We start from the raw sequence: 19,808 nt of genomic DNA on the forward strand, positions 1-19,808 counted from the left end.
GTCGTCATCTCTAAATATTTTTATCTGGAGTTGATGCTCATTAAAACTTGTTTTTTGACAAAGGATATGATATTTACGCTAATTATCTATAGATGGATTCAACTTGTCGCTAATACAGTGACATTTTCCTGCAGATTCCATCACTAAGCTATCTAAAATAACATTCTAATGTCAATAAATAAATGTTAAGTAGAGATTTTTTCGACTCAGTCAAGGAAGGCTCTATTCATCCTTTATTGCCAATAATAATTACTTGGATTTTGTAATTAAGTTTGGAATCTCTATGGTAATAAAGAAGCATAATATAAATTTCAGTATAATGATAGTGAATACGGTTTGATTTGGATTGACTTCCTACTAAACCAAGTGAAGTTTGATTATCGCCCAATTTTGACCTATCGGTCAAATGGATTGGTCAATTACACCATTATTAAGATTTAGCTCTATCTATCTAGCTCAACTCATATGTAGTAAAATGAAAATAAATACCTAGCCAACATAAATTGGCATGCCTTCCAAACTAATAATTTGGTGGCCAATTAGTCAAAGTGCATCTCATCATCATTTTGTAGTTATCTAAGGCTCAATCCAACACACGTAATAATATAAGACCTAATAATTGTCAGTTTGCACCACTCAGTCAAGGTAATGTATGGTTGGTGCACCCGGGTGTACCATGCGCATGGTGCACCCGGTTAAAAAAAAAGGCGGAAAGAACATTAGGTGTATGAAAAAGAACATTTAGTTTCTTGAAAAAGAACATGTTTGTTTTTAACAAAGAACATGCATTACTAAAGAACATAAAGGCATTACACAAAGAACATGATAAAAACTTTATTAAATTTCATGAAAAATAACACATTAACGTAAAAATTCTCTACCAAAGATTTCAGTTTCCCAAAAATAGTTTTTTCTCTCTCCAAAAATTTAACTTTCCATAATAATTTTATTTTTCTCTCTTTAAATTATTTTCAACTAAAAATAATTCAAGATTTCATTTTACAATTAAATTTCAAATTTCAAAATAACATAAAAGAACATAAGTTAAAGAACATACGTTAAAAAATTCATTACCTTAAAGAGCATACGAGCCATTTTTCAAAAAAAAAAAAAATAAAAAATAAAAAATAAAAAATACGAACCAAATTCAAAGAACATACGAACCAAAAAGAACATATTTTGTATTATTGAAAAACATGTTATCAAACATATATATGTTTGTCAAACACAAACATATTCTTTTGCCAAACAGAAGATGTTCTTTTTCAAACACTAGTATGCATATTCTTTTTCAAACACTAGTATGCATGTTCTTTTTCAAACACTAGCATGTTCTTTTTCCAACGCTAGTATGTTCTTTTTTTTTCCCATGTTCTTTAAAATATACCTAATGTTCTTTCCGCGTGCACCATGCGCATGGTGCACCCGGGTGCACTATACTATTTTCACAGTCAAGGTGGTGTCTTGTTTTAATCTAGAACCTCATTGGAGACTAGATGTGCGATAGTAAATTTCTTTTAAAAGAAGAAAAATTAGTATTTGATCTCATTCATAAATAATGTTAAGTTATTAAATTACAGTGTACATTTGTTTAAATTTAGCCTTTTATTTTAAACTCGTTCTCTACTCAATTATTTGACAAAAAGTATATGTTTAACAACCCTAATACCATCTCATAATTAGAGTACGTTAACTTTTACCTTGAACAAGAAAAATCATTGAGTGGTCCATTACAAATTGTCAATTGCGGACTTTGTTGTCCTAACTACTTAGAATTCTAATAAAACAATTACGAGTACATTATAATTTTTCTTTTTAATTTAAACACTAAAATATAATATAGGGATTGATGAAGGATAATACAAATGTTATTATTACTTTTTAAAATTGAAAGGGGATGAAATTGATTAATAAGAGTATGTAGGAAGGGTAGATACTCTAGCTAAATCTAATACTCCGTATCCATTAAATTTGCTAAAGTCATGCACTAGAAGAGAATGCGTAGCTTATTATGGCTTTAATTGACGTAATAAAACATAGAATTTGCGCAAATAGCAGTTTAGCTGATGCTCTAGTCCTTAAACGTACGTTCCGTCGTTAGATTAGTTTTGCAACATAGAAAAAGATCGCAAAAAATCAAGCTATTAAAAAAAACTGACTTCCAACATCCACCGCCGACGTCAGGTTGGTTGACTTGGGAGTTTCCTGTTAGTTTTATATTTCTATTTGGTGTGTTGGTTGATATTACTTGTTATCGCAACTTCCTCTCAGGGTTTTATTTCTATATAATACTTCGACCTACCTTCGATTTTATATTCTTGGATATGACCATCAAAAAGTAACTTTTAAGCAGTGCGAAAAGTTAATGTAACATAAATGAACAATTAATCTACATTGAATTTAAAAGTCGCTCAATTAGCTGTTACCAAAATGTCATGAAAAAAAGACCAAGTACATAAAATTCTAAAGTTTCACATTTTTTTTTACTCCATATATTATGTCAATCGAACCCTGAAATACTTCCCTATAAAATTTATTTTAAAAAGGTTGTCAAGTGTGGGATTGATAGTTGACACGATAATTCATACTCCATATTAAATATTAGTATATATATGTATTAAAAACTTGTACTCCCTCAGATCAATGCATAAAATTTCTTATTTTGATAATTTTTGTGAGACAATAACTAATAACTAATGTACATCTAAACAAGAAGAACTTTATAAATCGGAGAAAGTATTAATTAGCATTGAATGAATTTAGTACTAGTAGCAAGTGGTAGTAACTAATTAAGCAAGCCTTAAGTAGGAAAACATGCATGACTTGGGTTTTCACTCAATTCATCACACCATTCCATAATTCCATGCATTCAAATACAATGCACTATGTGGATAGTTTCAATTCATCATTAAGTTAGCTTTTACGAAGATTTTATCTTACCACTAGAAAGATTTGTCTCTCCTATTCTTAAAAAGATCCAACGAACACTACTAACTCTTCATTATTTCCTAACTATACTCATCATTATTTCCTTCCATTTATGCTTATCCCTAAGCATATATTATAATCTTCATATGATTATATTATAAAGTTTTCCCAAGAAATTAAATTCCTAATCCTACTATAACGGCTCAAATGACGTTCCACCAAATAATTAGAGAGAAATTAAAATTAATGAGACATACTCCATGAAAAAGAGTGGTGGTCGGTTAAGTGTAAGGGGTAGTAAAACCGGCCAAACTCGCCGTTAATCTCGCCGCTACTAGTAACAACTAACCATTTACTACACGTTTGTGCACTTATCAAGCAACATAAACTGATCTAGAAGATGTGTATACGTCCACGTGGCATTATTTTTTGGTCGTTTATATTATTAGTGCATTTATTATCCATTATCCCCCTTCCCCCAAAAAATTAATAATTATATTAATGAAATTAATTATAGAAGTATGTTGTAAATAACTACGAGAACCACCAACCCAATTATAGGATTTCATAATGCATCACATTATTAATATCAATAACTTCATTACCGGCCTTTTTTCAACGGGATCTTAACTAACCAACTGGAACATCAACGGTAGAATCTCTGCCTCTTTATTTTATTAGAATTTGAGAATTACCAAGTATATAAAGTATAAAGTATTCTTGTATAGTTCCTAGCCTCTAACCTTTGAATATAGAAAGGAAATTCATTATCAAAGTTAAAAGAGGTAACCAAAAATAAATTGTTGATTACTCTAATTATGGTACCATTACCATTACATCAGTAACTACTTTTTTCCCTCGTTGAAAATATCGGTAATTTTATTTGATACGGTATCAGTGTATCACTTATAGACACTAAATGAGTTTTACTTTTACCACTAAGAAGTAAGAACTACGGAATATAATTAACTAAATTAGTTGACTTTTAAAGAGAACAACAACGAGTAATAATATTATAAGAAGAAAAAAAAATTCAATTATTATTTCCAAGAAAGAATAATGTAAACAATGGGTAATTAATTAATATCAAAGCCACTTCGTGTCCACATGGACCGAGTGCTAGCTGAAGACTCTACAATTTTACTCTTTTTTCTTTTTCTTTTATCTCTCCTCTAAAAAGGAATTGAATTGTTAATCAATCAATTTCCTTCAAAAACAAGGCCGACCCTTCCAGAAACAGAAATTTTGTACCCTGCCAATCAAGCAACTAAAAACAGCAGCGGCGGGAAAAATAAAAATGAAAAATTACATGGACACATGCTTAGTGTTCACACTAATTAATCCTTAATTAAGAAAAAAAAATATTATATAATAATTTACTTGTTTTGATGAAGAATGTGAGATTCACACTGGTTGTGGGAGGTGGTCATGGTGTTGATGACTCAAACTATCGTTCTTCCGGCACCTTATCGCCGTCGAACGACAGTCGAAAAACCCACTTACTTAGTGACCTCATTCTTCTAGCATTCCTCTTAGCATGATGACTGTTTTTGTTGAACTTAACATCAATATAATCCTTAATGCGTTGCATGGCAAGGTCTAACGTATCGTCGGACATATTCGCGAAACAAACACGGAACCAACCGGGTTCAGCCGAGTGACATGATGATCCTGGAGAAATATTCAACTTAACGTTGTAAACTATTTCTTTCCATAACTCGATCTCGGCCTCAAATGTTGGGGCGTTAAGTAGATGCTTTAAATCCACCCAACAAAATAAGCCGCTGTTACTGTCTAGACAGTTGATACCGGCTTTCTTAAGTCCTGATACTAGCTTAGAGTGTCGGGACTTAAGACGGCTTTGATTTTGACCAATGTAGTAGTTCATGAACTTAACATCGGACAATAGTCCTGCAAGAAGGTACTGAGTTTGGGCCGAGATGAGACCGAAGCTTGACATCTTTGTGGCGGCTGAGACAACAAGCGGGTCATTGGAGTAGATAGCTCCGACCCTAAATCCAGGGAGGCCCAAGTCCTTTGATAAACTTGACACAATGTGGACACGCTCAATCAACTCCTTGTTGTTGGCCCATTTCTTGTCCATGAGTGCCTCCATGACACTCATGAACCCGGACCCGGTAAAGACGGTACCAGCGTAGATTTCGTCGCTGATTAGATGGATGGACTTTGTTGACACAAAGGTGAGAAGAAGCGTGATTTCTTCCTTTGTTAAGGTAGTGCCTAAAGGGTTTGATGGGTTTGTCACTAGGACACCCTTTACCTTTAGGCCTTGCCTTTGGGCGGAATTGTAAGCTTCTTCGAGGTTAGACTTGGTGATTTTGTATCCATTGTAGCTCGAACATTTAATTGGGACTATTTCGGCCCCGGTTCTCCACTTGAGATCTCTATCAAACCTGAAATCATACAACATACTACATTCAATAAGTCGGTCCAATTCTCTCTATCTAGCTATCTTCTCGTACTATGAATAAATTTATAAAATTATAAATGAACCAATACTCACCCTGGGTAGTATGGAGTAGGCAATAGAAGCGCCTCGCCGGGGTTGGCCAAGCAAAAAATAAGGGTCTCATTCGCCGAAGTAGCGCCAGCGGTAAGAACAAGCTTACTAGGGTCAAATGTGACTTTATTTCCTCTCAACATGGACATATAATTTACGAAAGCCTGTAACAAGCAAAGGTACGTATCATCAATAATTGAACATTTTAAAAACAATCAAAATTCATAGAACGAAGAGAATTCAGTAATGTACAATCGAGCGAGTAACTTACTTTTTTGAACTCGGGTAGACCGTGATAATCCTGAAAGAGAGCAAGGTCTCTAAAACACGATTTACCATTCTTGGTAAACGAAGCGGGTTCGGGGTTGTTAGCCAACCATGATTCCAAAAGATCAAAGCAGAGTTGGTTCTCAGCAAGACCCATTTGAATCATACCATCTGGGTTATCGATTTCGTGGTAAGGATTCTTTTCATATTCTTCCCAACCAAGAAAGTAAGAAGAATCTTGACCGTGATTGTTGGTGCCAGCTAAGCTCGAGAGCATCGTCATTGTAAAATTACAGTGAGATTTGATGAAATACAAGCTGGAATTAAGGGAGTGATGAGCTTTTTTTTGTTGGTGTGGAAACGAAGTAAAGTGATGAAGAATGAATTTGTAGAGAGAGAAAGAGTTTTAGAGAGAGGATGAGTTGTTGTTGTTGTAGTAGTGGAGGAGTTTATGACTTTGATTGTGCTGAGTTTGGAACTATTTATAGGAAACTCATTTTGCCATGTCAGCTCTATTAGCTACTTCTGTGGGACCCTTTTGGGGTCCACTTATTATGAAAATGAGAGACAAATCTTAGCTTATTTTTGTTCCTTTTATCTTTTTTATTACTGCCTTTTCTTTCTCCCATTTTACGAGTAACAACAAGAAAATAAAACTATAAAAGTGCTTTATCCTATACTCGTATTACACTCGGTGTCATCAACTCATCATGTTGATGGTTCAAACATTAATTCCCTTGATAATGTTTGTTAATAATAAACGGTTTATACATTGTTACTAGTGATTAAAGTTGACACGGATTAGTATTCAATAAATATTATTTTGCAAGTTAATTAAGAAAAAATTGGATCGTAAACTAATATTATTTCGAGATCTTAAAATGTATGAAGTACAAGTTGTTATTACTCATATTTGTTTAACTAGATACGAGCAAAACTCATATACAAAATTATTGAAGACTACAAAATAATTAACTACAAGTACTAACTTTTGAGTTATAAATGAGCTCATTTGGGTTAGATGTAATGTATGTTATCATAATTAGAATAACTTTCATTATACCCTTAATATCCTCAACATTATCAATAAAACTATACTATAATCTTTGTATCACAATATCTTGGACACAAAATAATAGTAAGACATATATGTACATTTTTTTTATAGGAGGATCTAATAATGGCAGACTTGCCATGAACTAACACTGCTTAAGTGATAAATGCCGTAGTTCAAGCCAATTAATTTCCCCAATTTAGAATAAAAGTAAATGTGAACTAATTCTATTCTAGTAAGTACCAGCTAGAACGTGCTCCAATTTCGGAGCCGACCATATTCTTGTAGGAAAGCTACGCATCTCCATCAAATATTTATGAGAACTAGTTCGTATATATTTTTAATTTCATTTTGTGGATTTGGTTGGTGATTAGTCAAAAATTAATTAATTAGAATCTCAATTAATTCAAATAATCAAATATTATTGATTCTAAATTAATGACCGATCACATATCACATAATATAATGTCATACTCTTTTTATTTTTTCTTCTCTCTTTTTTCCCCCTTTTTTTTCTTTTTTTTTTTTTTTCCTAAGGCATAATAATATGGTTCTACACTATGCATGTAGTGATGTAGTGTACGTGCGGTAAAAAAGTGATAACGTAACATCCGGGAAAAAAAATAATGAGGTTAATTTTATTTATAAAGTCGGTGGAACTTACTAAAAGGTGGTTAGTAAAAAGCTGAAAACAAAGCACAAAAGAAAAGGAAGATTTATACTTTTGAGAAATTGTTTTAGCTTTATGATTTTGCTGTCTCGAAGTTTATAAGACAATTGTACGAAAGTCGACATTAGACTAAGTGTATAATGTTTATAATAGTAAATAAAGGCTTTGTTCACGTACTAATTTTTCAACAAATGCATGAAACAATCAAAAGATTATGATAGGGTTGATAATATACTTTGCAACTTAGTTTTTGTATGGAGGAGCAATATTTTTTAGTCAATAACAATTGTCTAGAAAACGGTAGACCAATGTGATATCTCCTCTAATTTGTTAAAATAATTGTTTCATTTAATTTCGGGGATATTAAGAATTTGCTGATTTGAATCTTTCGATAGAAGTCAATATTACCAAATTTCTCGATGTAGTAACATTTATAGGAAATTCCAACCACTTAAACATTAGTAAATTTAATATATAGATGATTTTTTTCCTCCTTTATTCCTCTTTGAAAATGTGATTACAATTTATGTATGGATTGGTAGTTGAGTGCATATTGATACTTAATACATAAGAATCTCAATTTCATTTTGAAACTTTGATTTTAACATCTATCAATAAAGTATTTTGCCTGAATTCTATCATGGACCACAATATTATTAATTAGCTAGATTTGTCTACAAGCTTAGTGAAACGTCTTGGAAAAAATTCTATAGTTTAATCTATCATATACGGAGTACAATTTTTCTAATTAGTTAAATGTCATCTAATTTTGAAATGATAAACCAAAATAATAATATAATTACTTCTTTCATTGCAACAACAACAATAACAACAAATGTGTGACATTATTGCATTAGCCTATTCTTTTGCTACTGATATGATACAGTTTAGTGGTTGCAAGAATCTCAACCTTCTTTGTCAAATGCATATAGATACAATAATTAAGCTATTTCAAATTTCATGGAAATTTTTATGTTATACTTGGGCTTTTTGAAATTAAAAAAAAAAAAAAAAAATTTAAAAAACCGAATTTCATAATCTATTAAGTATTTTCATATCCAAAGTCACCACATTCATTAGCTTTTTTTTATTTTTTATTTTTTATTTTTTACGGGAGCTTTTTACTACTTGGGGCCTGTTCTCTTCAGATTATTTTCATTTCTGCTCAGCTCTAATAAGTTCAGTTCAGTTCTTAATTTCCTTTTATCATAAAACATTTAGTTTAGTTCAGCTCCAATAAATTCACTTCAGTTAATCAGAACATGCCCTTGCATTTTGCTTATGCACTCAAATCACAAATTACTTGCCACAAATTCCTTTTTGGTCCGATACATTTCATTTATTACAACTGATATAAATTGCGTATAATTTATTTGTTTTCTATTTAGTAGGGTACAATTACACACCACTTCTTTTTTTTCTACTCTTTTAATTCATTGTTATTATAAAAATATAACAATTTATTTTAAAACGGATGAACTAAACTTACTTCATTTCAAAGTAAAAAATCCTCAAAATTAAAGGAAATCAAAGTAAAATTGTAGACAAGAAGAAGTACATTAACAAAAATGAGAAAGCCAAACCGACAGGATATCTGAGCGACAAGGTTTATACTTGACCCACAAGGCCCATGCAAAGTCGGACCCAAAACAGTAACCCTTTGTCTTTCTGCCGGGTTGCCCCACTTTACAAGTTTTGTCGGCCACTTTCTTTAAAAAAAAAATTAAAACTTTCCATTAGCCTCTGTTTTTAGTTTTTCCTCTATTTTTGTTTCTTGACCCATCTTCAGCAAGCAACCTTAAAAAATTAAAAAATTATTCAAAGTCAACGTTGTTAGTAACAACATTTCTTTCCATGCATAATTGTTCTCTACTAGAGACTAGACTTTCCCCTTTGTTACTTACTTTTGCTTTGAATTAGGATTAGGTGTACACTAATTGCTTGGCTAATTAGCTATTTAAACACATACATCACTTATATTTAATTTGGTGATTGAGAATCTCTTATCATAATTGAGAAATTATTTCTTCAAAATGTCATAGAATTTTCAAGCATTTTCATTTTTGGTTTACATACATACTTGAATGTGTATGGACAATTCGTTGCAAACAAGTACATAGTAGATTGTATCGAGTTATTTCCACAAATTTAGACTTAAATCATTCTTCTATTAGATAGACCTTAAATTGTATGACGGCTGATGTAATTTAACTTAATTTATTGAAGTAGGTGAGTGTTGAAACTTGAAATTTAACACAATGAAAAAAAGGAAATGTACTTGAAATTAAATTCTTGTTTGTCATTCAGTAAAAAGATCATTTCCTCTTCACATGTAGTCGACAAAGTCGGAGGGCAAAACATCAAATAAGTAAACTTGAATTGGTGGCTTGCGTTAAAATGGCTAAGAAATGAGCATCAAGTGGGATTGAATTAAATGTTGTAGTTCATTCCAATTTTTTATGGCTATTATTCAATAAAGTTCCAGATATTGAAGCTCTCTTTAATTTGGAAAAATTTATCATGTACTTCATACAGACAAACTTTGGTGAAAGATGGAGTCCAATGTACTTTTAATCTAATAATGAAGTATTGAAGAGGGGCCAATTATTTAGTATGAAAAATTGCGAAAGAACAAAAAAAATCACCATACTGCCTACTCTTTTACATGTGATGTAGTATTGCTCCAACTAGGCAAAGGTAACATGAAATGTCCAAAAATATACCAAATTTTGCTAATCAATTAACCGTACTTTATAGGTATACTCCAAGTCTATAATAAGAAATACCGCATTTTTCAGAGAGTCAAATTTGGATAATAAACTTCATCTTTGAGGCCGCTGACCTCTTTCTTGTACCAATAATACCTATGCATAATTAGAGATTTCGGCGAATCTAAGTTGTGTTGTGTATTTTTTTCTTTTCTTTTTTTAATTAGGTCAGAACATCAAGAATATATAAAGATAAATACTTTGTATTGTATACATATTTGCAAATGATGCAATGCTCGAAAGTCCAAACATACATATTATTTGAGATCAACAAAATTGCGCGTCATCATATAGTTATTAGCAACTGCCGATTAAATTGAAGCCGCCTGTGTGAACTAATCTAACTTTTAATTAAGATTAATTATTAATCTTATACTTTCAAATATGATCAAACTCAACAACTGCAAACCAATCAAACGGCCCGTTGGTTTTGTAGCTACCTGAATAATGGGGGGCCCATTAAAAGTTCAAAGGGCTGATAATTGGAATAGTAATAAATCTAGATAATAAAAAAATAAATAAGGACATCATGAACTAACTAGATTTTGTAGTTGTTAGAGGTAATTATAAATTTTCACCTTTCAAGGCAAAATATAGAATGATTAAGTTTTGGTTTGAGAAGAGAGGAAATTGTAACAATATGCGCTCCTAGATTTGAGCTTAAACTTCTAGTAAGGAACTTCCTTTATTTGGCAAAAATATACTTGTACACGTATGTTTTTGTTGAGCAATAAAAAATTGGATAAATCTTTATTATGCTAGTTATATATATTTAGGAGAAAGTCTAACCACATACAATCTTAGCAGAATTGCAAAATGCATCTTAGAATTAACTAAATGATCCATATTACTATAGCTAAGCTTGTCATCCTTTCTTGCTCTCTTCTATGCGAGACAATTAATCACAATTCACATGTGAGTGTTTTTGTGAACATGAAACCTTGCAAAATGTTAATACTCTAAAGTATTGACAATTATAAGGTGCCCAAACTTACTAATTATTGAAAGAGAGTAACATAAAAAGATAACAGTCGTAGTTGGTTATTTGGATTGACTCGTATCTACCCTAAATTACATATATTGTCTCGTGAACAATTAAGTGTCTTTAATTGTTGGTCGAAGTCGACATAAAGATAGATATGTAAATTATAGTCCCTTGTTCAGTTTAGTATAATTTTAGTATTTCACTCATTGTTCTTAGTTTGTACGGAGTATTTTTTACACTGTTTTCCGACAAAGTTGACTCGCTTGTACCTTATTTACACCATTTACTTAAACATCTCTATAGTACCAAGTACTATTTTTACAATGTGTGACCCAAAATTTCAAAAGCAACGGCTAAATAATCAAATATGAAGTATGATTTGGGAACCTAATTTCAGATTTTCGGGTCACAATATTTGACGACTTCTAATTAATAAGCATGCGTATGTACTAGCTTAGCTGAGACACATAGACAGATAGACTCCGTACGTACTAATACAACCTAATTATAATAAAATAAATAAACATCTGAATTAATGTTGGTAATTAATTTATTAATTAACTAGTCAAGGCGATAGATCGAGGCAAAACACGGAGGAAGATCTTCATGTATGTAAATGCAGTGTGACAAAGTTCTGAAAAAATGATCATACTTTCCAGATTTTGTTAATGAAAATTGATTGAGTTAGGAAAAAGATAGAATAGAAATCTCTTATTACCGATTTATGTTTCCTACTTTTAAACATTCTTGCAGTTTCTTCCACCAAAATAACAAAAATCAAAAGGTAGAATCTCATGAAATATTCTTATTGTGCTTCAGCAAATCTCACATAAACCAGATTCAGTGAGAAACAGCTACTTAAATTATCTGACGACTCATGTAATTTTGACTATTTATTCCATCTTTTGCTTGAGGAAATTGCATGGGAAGTATCCCTTTGTTACGTTCATGTTGGAGATAATTAGAGGTGTATATATTATTTAACTACTTTTAAACTCGGTCACTAACTTTTTAAGCTAATTGGGTTTATAATACTGTTTAGGAAAAGTTTTCCAATTGAATTATTTGGTAGAAAGATATCTTGCTTTAGACTTCAACATTTTTTTAAGTGTATGGTATTAGTCTCCCAATGGCCAGACCATCACCAAAATATTGCATAAGCGTGTGATGCTTTCCTATATGTGCTCCTTCTAGTCAAAATTTTAAAGCTCGGGTTTTTATGCTCGTTTTTTTTGTTCCAATGATCATTTTACAGGTAAGTTAAATAAGATAACTTTAAGAAAGATAAGTTATTATAAAAGTTAATAAGAGTTATTCAAATTTAATTTACAAGTGAAAATGTTAATAATTAATATAGAGTAAATAATTCAGATAAGTAGTTCGCATACTTTAAGTGAGAATTAAGTGAATGGAATTTGCCTATAATTTGTTACTGTTAAAGGACTAACTCAACTAGAAGTTAAATTAGTGCTAAATATTCCTCTTTAAAAGAGGGTACATGAAATGTGAACTCATGACCTTACCCATTGACTCTTGATCATATACTATGTTAAATCAATTCAACACCAAAAACACTTAATCTTGTGATTGAGAAGCCCACGATTGTTTTTTATGCTCAATTAGTTATGGTCATTATATATTTATATGATACGAGTTGACAAGCCAAATGTTCTTTTTTATTTATTTTTTAATATTTTTTATTTTTTTTTATTGTATTAGTTTCTTATTCTTAGTTTAGTACTTTAGTATTAAATTTATGATACAAATAGACGTTACATTGTAACTGAAATGCTAAATAATTATTCAAAGAAGGTCAAATTAAGAGAAATATGTCGTTTGATTAAAAAAAATGTGGGTAGTTGGTTTGAACAATCTATTCATTGACTACATATTATGAATTTTAATTTGCTAACCCAAGGAGAAATGACATAGAATAAGGCGGGAAAAAAAGAGGCGGGAGAATTATTGAAAGGACCACATGGATAGTGTTTTAAGAATTTCGTTACATGTGAATTGGTCAATGTGATACTGTGATGTCCCCATTCCATTCCCAACAATTAGTGCTGTCAAATTTCAAACCGAAACCGTTTAACTGCCCGAAACCGACCGACCCAAATGAGAACCGAACCGATTAAAAACCAATTTTTTGAAACCGAAAACCGACCCGAACCGTATTTTAGTAAACCCGAAACCGAATCGACCCGAATAATGTTAAACTGTATAAAAACCGAACCCGTTAACAAACCGAACCAAATATAAACCGAGCTGAAAGAAAACCGAACCGAAAAAGAACCGAACCGTATCTAACCCGAAACCAGTTCCAACCCGAAACCGTTTAAATTGGCAAAAAAAAACCGCTTACACCGAAGTGTTAGCAAACTGCTACCCGTTTGCACCGAACCATTTAAAAACCGAACTGATTGTAAACCGAACTGGTTATAAACCGAACCGTTTATGAACCAAACCGCTTCTAAATCGAACCGTTTACAAACTTTTTTATATAATTACATGGATTTTTTTTTTGACGGGAATATAATTAAATCGAACCGTTTACAAACTTTTTTTTTTGACGGGAATATAACTAGTAAGATCAGTATGACTAAACTTGAAACAGAACATAATATGTATTTATAAAACCAATGAGAATTTGTTTATAATATGATGCCTAAATATGAAATGATTCGCGACTTTATATAAAACTTGTGAATGCAAAAGGTTAGCAAGTACTATCAAATTTCAAACCAAAACCATTTAACTGCCCGAATCCAAACAACTCAATAAACAATTTATTTTTTGAAACCGAAAACCGACCCGAACCGTAATTTAGTAAACTTGAAATGGAACCGATATGAATAACGTTAAAGTGGTTAAACCATCGAAGAAACGAACTAGTTATAAACTGAACCGAAAAAGAACTGAACCAGTTAAAAATTAAACCGAAAAAGAACCGAACCAGTTATAAACTGAACCAAAAAAGAACCAAACTGTTTCTAACCCGAAACTGTTTCCAACCCGAAACTGTTTGAACCGGGATAAAAACCGTTTACACCGCACCGTTAACAAACCGCAACCCGTCTGCACCGAACCGTTTACTACCCGGACTGTTTACAACCCGAACCGAATTAAAACCGCTTAAGAATAAACCGAAACCGAATCGAACCGATAACTATTTAAACCGAACCAAAACCAACCCGTGAGACAATTAAACCGATTCCAAACCGACCTGATTAAATATCGAACCGATTTTAAACCGAACCGAAACCGAACTGTCAAACCGTTTTGACAGTACTACCAACAATACCTTCCAAGAATAAATGTGTATTCAATATGTTATTGAAAAATAATTAAATCAGTAAAATACTCAGCAAAATTAAATCAGTATAAATTATACTCCTATTCAACTAGCAATTAAAAAAAAAAAAAAAAAATTCAGCTAGCAATAAAATATTACATGGTGGATAAATATTACTCTGTAGAAAATACAATTATTATACATATCATATATATGGAGTAAAAGCATACTCCGTAAGTATTATGTTTCATAGTAGGTTAATATTGATTTGATGTAAATAGACTTGTCCAAAAATCAGATTTATATATCCATATATATCTAACCTATATCCGAACAATTATGTGGTAAATTATTTATAAATAGGCTTGATTTTGAATCAAAGTTGTTTGATCTTGAAACAAATTTGATGTGATTTGAAATTTTTTGCCTTGAAATTAATTAGATAATCCGACCTATTTGACATGTTAATTTAGATGTGACAAATTGACTCTATAGTTTTGTAGTATGACTATTCTTACTAACCAGATATTAGGAGACCATGAAACACCTCAACGTCCAAGGTGGTATCCTTTAATATTCCTAGAAGGGGACATGACCATGCCTTTTTTTTGTTCTTCTCTACTTAACATTGAATGATATTAGTAGGTCCTTTAATTTTGTCTTCATATATCCTATATACTAGCTTAGGTTATAGGCTTACCTTCGGTATCAACATACTAGCTACATTTGATCTGATCTGAATTGAAGTGAAATATAAAAAGAAAACTTACTGAACTAAACTAAGGGCCTATTTTATTCACCCTGCATTGTTTTCACTTATTTTACGTTTAATAAGTTCTAATAAGTTCAGTTCAAAAAAAAAAAAGTTATGATAAAGGTTATCCAAGTTCAAATTATAATTAAATAAATTTAATTTTAGTAAGTTCAACATAGCTTAGCTACGTTCATATAAGTGAAAATCATGTGAATAGTATACACCCTAAATTATATTGAATGAAAGAATGAAATGAAAAAGAGTTCTACTTGTCAAAAAACAAGAAATGAAAATGAGTTCTAGAAAACGGGGCCTAAAAATCTCTCCGGTGAAATATGTGAATTCCTCGTAGCAAAACATGTGGGGGCAGCATGCCAATTTTACAATAAGTAGCGATTATGACCAAACATGTGGGGAATGATTAATAAGAATCAACCAACCTTATTCTAAATTAAGAGAGGCAGTTGATCATGATGAGTAGCTTATTTTACAAACAGTATCGCAATTTCATGCCATATCTTTTGGGAGAATTATTTCTTATGGATTCTACAAAAACTATACGTTTGTTGTTGATTTGACTAGAGTTTTTATCATAGATAGATTATATCATCTTTTTATAATATGATCATCATAACATAATTATTGGTTACTTATGTTATGCCATGTTGAGAAATTCTTGTGTAATACTTTATACATATTACTATATTTTTATGCTTCTTCCAAATGAATTATTATGCATAATTAGCAGATCTCATGTAATCTGATCCCAACTTCTCAAGAATTATTAGATAATCAATACATGTTGAACTAGCATTATTATTAGTAGTAATAATTTTATGAATCTTATCATTTGACCTTAAATTGTTTCATTTAAGTGCTTCAACTGCATATCAAGATGTACATTATTAAGACATGTAGCTATTGCCCTTGAAATCTTGCAGTTGGTCTCTTCGACCCTCAATAATAAGATTTGGCTGGTCCTATTTCAATTCCATGTTGATTATTGCTGACCAATTTTACACATGACATGTAACTACTTCCTTATGATATGTAAACTTGAACATATCTATTTTTTAATTAATAAATGTGGTTTATCTGTTAAAATTTGCCAGTTTATTTTACTACTCCGTACTAGCTACCATAACATTTTTTTTTCTTACTCGCTATCATCTATTCTTCCGTAGGATATATCAATATATGTATGTACGTAGTATATATTTATTTTTACTAGCATATGTTAAGTATACTTTTATAGAGAATACAAAGTATAATCTTTTCATAGCTAGTTAAATACCAATAGTCTAGTACAATACATAATATATGTTAAGTACGAAGTACGTTTTGTAAACACAGGACAATAATTTTATGCGTTTATTTTTCTTTTCTATTGAATTTATTAGTGAGCACAATAATAAACGAGTGATGTACAAGCTAATAAAAAATCTAAGATAAGTACATAGATGTAAATTTATCACTCTAAAAATAGGGATCGATCGTTATATGGGTGATTGAGATTAAATGAAAGAATCTCAATCAAACAACGCTGGAGAAGTATTGTCCCCGTTGAATGGCACCACCCAAAAACAAAGATATTAGGTGCAAAATGAGCTAATATAGCCAAGTGCCTAAGTAAGCAAATGCAAGTGATAGTACGTACAAGATTTACATGAAAATGGCCTCATCTTTTATGCCAACTGTTAAGAAATAATAACATTAGAAGCATTATATTTGAATATTTCAAGACAAAAACATGCAACTGTTATGAAAGAAACATTTGGTTCTTGGATGGACTTAATTCTACTAAATCAGCTCCTAAATATAGCTGGTATTACAAGGACTTTTTGGCTGTTATCGTGCATTTTAAGTTCAGTCTTCACTCTTTCTGCAACTTTGACAATTTTACTTTGACAATTATTATATTGAGCATTTGAGCATGTTAGTTCATTATTATATGATGGTCACTTTTAACTAACTATAGGGTTAACTAACTATAGGGTTAGTTAGTTATTAATATTATATACTAATTTAATTTGAATTTGGATAACATGTATTTTGTACGTTTTAATCTTTGATATCACTTGCTAATTAAGTTGTTCGTTAGAGTTAATATCACTTCACATAGTAGTGTTTATTTGTTTCAATCACAAATTTGGTACCACATTTCTAAAATCGTTGAATTTAACGATATGATAATTGTAATAGCAACTGATTTCATAATTTTTTTTTTTCCACGTGATCATCTTCATATATAGATACTTCAATTCCAACGTGGATTGATAATGTATATGATCAAATTGTTGTAACAAAGGTCAAGTAGTATTACCTAATATTTTGAAAATGAGAGATATGACTTTCATAAAGACAACGTGGGCTACTATGTGAAGGGGGGATGGGAGAAGGGAGAAACCCTAACTCAAGGACCAATTAAAATCCATCCTTGTGGTTGTGCCATAAATCTCCCACCTGATCTCCTTGTGGCCTTGTGGTGTTGTGGGCTCTTACTTAAAAAGAAATATTACATTGCACAAAATTTATATAGAGTGAAAACCAGGCCAGTATCAATTTCGAAAAGGACGGAAGATTACAAATTACTCCGTATCTGTATCTAAGATAGCAATTAAACATATTTAGATTAATGTACAATGCACAAGAGGTCAAGAGGTACTTGATTGTCTCGATGACGTCCTTACACACACGTATATACAAGTGAACTATCATGGGTAGTAGGTAAATCATGAGTGAGTATATAAACTCATTCTCATCATGCATGCAACGCTAAGCTATATAAGAAACACCGGTATCTTACGTAGTATTAGTAGGTGTTTTTAGTGTTTGGTTTTGTATCTTACATTCTTACGTGGTATTAGTAGGTATTTTTAGAGTTTGGTGTTTTTTGTTTTTTTTTTTCGTAAACAGTAATTATAAATGAATATTTAATGACCATTGACCAAACTATTTCTTATTTTTAAAATCTAAAGCATTGATTGAGAGATAACATATAACATCCAATGAAAGATACACTTATTTGAAGCTGCTTAATAATATTAGGATAGAGACAATTCAGAGAGGTAGATGATAAAGCATTAAAAACCCTCTTTGTTGGGGAAATAGTGTATCTTCTAGCAATTTTGCATTATTTTTGCATACAATCATTGCCTGATGTGAAGTGTGAATCAGTGAATTCCATAAACTTCATATATCAAAGTTTTACGTTATACAAGTAATAACAATGTTATATTTCTTTCATTCGTCCTACATTAAAAGCCCCCACTTGAGTATTACTATACATTATACGCATCACAATTTCGACTCACAAGCCACAAATTGTACGAAGTATATTTTAAGTGAAGGTACCCAAATATCCAATGCAATTGTATAATGTACAATAACTAAGTATAAATGTAGCGATATAGTTTCGAATTTTCAATGCTTATATCATTGTCTGTATGAAATACGAAGTACGAGCTTAGAGTCGTTCGCTAGCACTATTCTGACTTTCAAATGTGAGGTCATAGGTCGAACCTCACCAATTTCATCCTTACCCAATAAAAAAAAAAAATAATAATATTATTGCCTGTATTTTTTAATCTAATAGGAGTACGAACTACAATCCATGTGAAAAAATACTGCTGTCCTTATTTTCTTAATCTAATACGACCTACAACACATGTAGTGTATTAGTGTGTTGTTCTAAATTTCAAATAGGATAAGCTACATCGGCCTTAGTCCACTTGGACTTTGTAAGAGGCATCCGAAACATATACAAAATGATGCTGGGCCTGTCTGGCCCGAATAAAAACCCAGGTTAGTGTGTGGGGTAGTTTTCTACTGCTCAAAAATAAACCAAAGGTTTCAAACTTCCAAAAAAACATTTTCTTAGAGAAAACACAATATGGATTAGGACTACCAAACCTAGATAATAAGACCAACATTATGAAGGTTAAATCTCATGTCTTGCTTGTAGTAAGTAAGGAACACTTCTTAATAAATGTGTTTTACTTTGGTAAATCCAATACATGTGTTTTTTTTTTTATTTTTATTTTTTTTTCCCCTTATGATGTATATATAGAACTACAAAAATTAGTTAGTAATGTAGACGGTATTTAATTTCAAAGTTTAACTACTATATGTAAGAATTCATAAACCATGATAAATGACATTCATAAGTCAATAATGTGTTATGGTTATTGGTTATAATGCAAGCATTTCATCATGATACTTATTAGCTAACAGAGACGGATTGACTTTTAAAGCTAACTTGAAATCGGCCGCTACAAAGTCAGGAATGAGCTCTTTGTCAATCTCTCTCGTTGATGGGTTAGTTCTTCTTACTATGTACTTATAATCAGAGTTGGCAAATCTATGACCATATACAAAGAGTAGGAGCAGGAATTTGTGGAACAAACAAAGGGATATGTTATACTCGTACTTTAGAATTTGCCACAATTTCATGAGTGAGCTCTTTGTCAATCACCTTCATTGAACTATTATTTCTCCGCTCCCTTGTTTACTTGAATTTAGAGTTTTCACACCGGGTTTTTGAGCCGGATCATAAATTCATAAAATTAA

At 31.3% G+C, this 19,808-nt stretch overlaps 1 protein-coding gene across 1 annotated transcript; it reads right to left on the reverse strand.

The window, feature by feature from the left end:
• Positions 1-3,958: 3,958 nt before the first annotated feature.
• Positions 3,959-5,999, reverse strand: LOC145563026 (1-aminocyclopropane-1-carboxylate synthase 9-like). The gene is made up of 3 exons (XM_081623433.1): positions 5,721-5,999; positions 5,453-5,613; positions 3,959-5,342 (listed from the first exon to the last, which is right to left on the reverse strand). The coding sequence occupies exons 1-3, from the start codon at positions 5,997-5,999 to the stop codon at positions 4,376-4,378; spliced, it is 1,407 nt and encodes a 468-aa protein (XP_081479559.1). The 3' UTR covers positions 3,959-4,375.
• Between the last annotated feature and the right edge of the window lie 13,809 nt (positions 6,000-19,808).

Source organism: Chenopodium album, chromosome 10 (genome assembly GCF_948465745.1).
Source record: "Chenopodium album chromosome 10, dcCheAlbu1.1, whole genome shotgun sequence".
NCBI lineage: Eukaryota > Viridiplantae > Streptophyta > Magnoliopsida > Caryophyllales > Amaranthaceae > Chenopodium > Chenopodium album.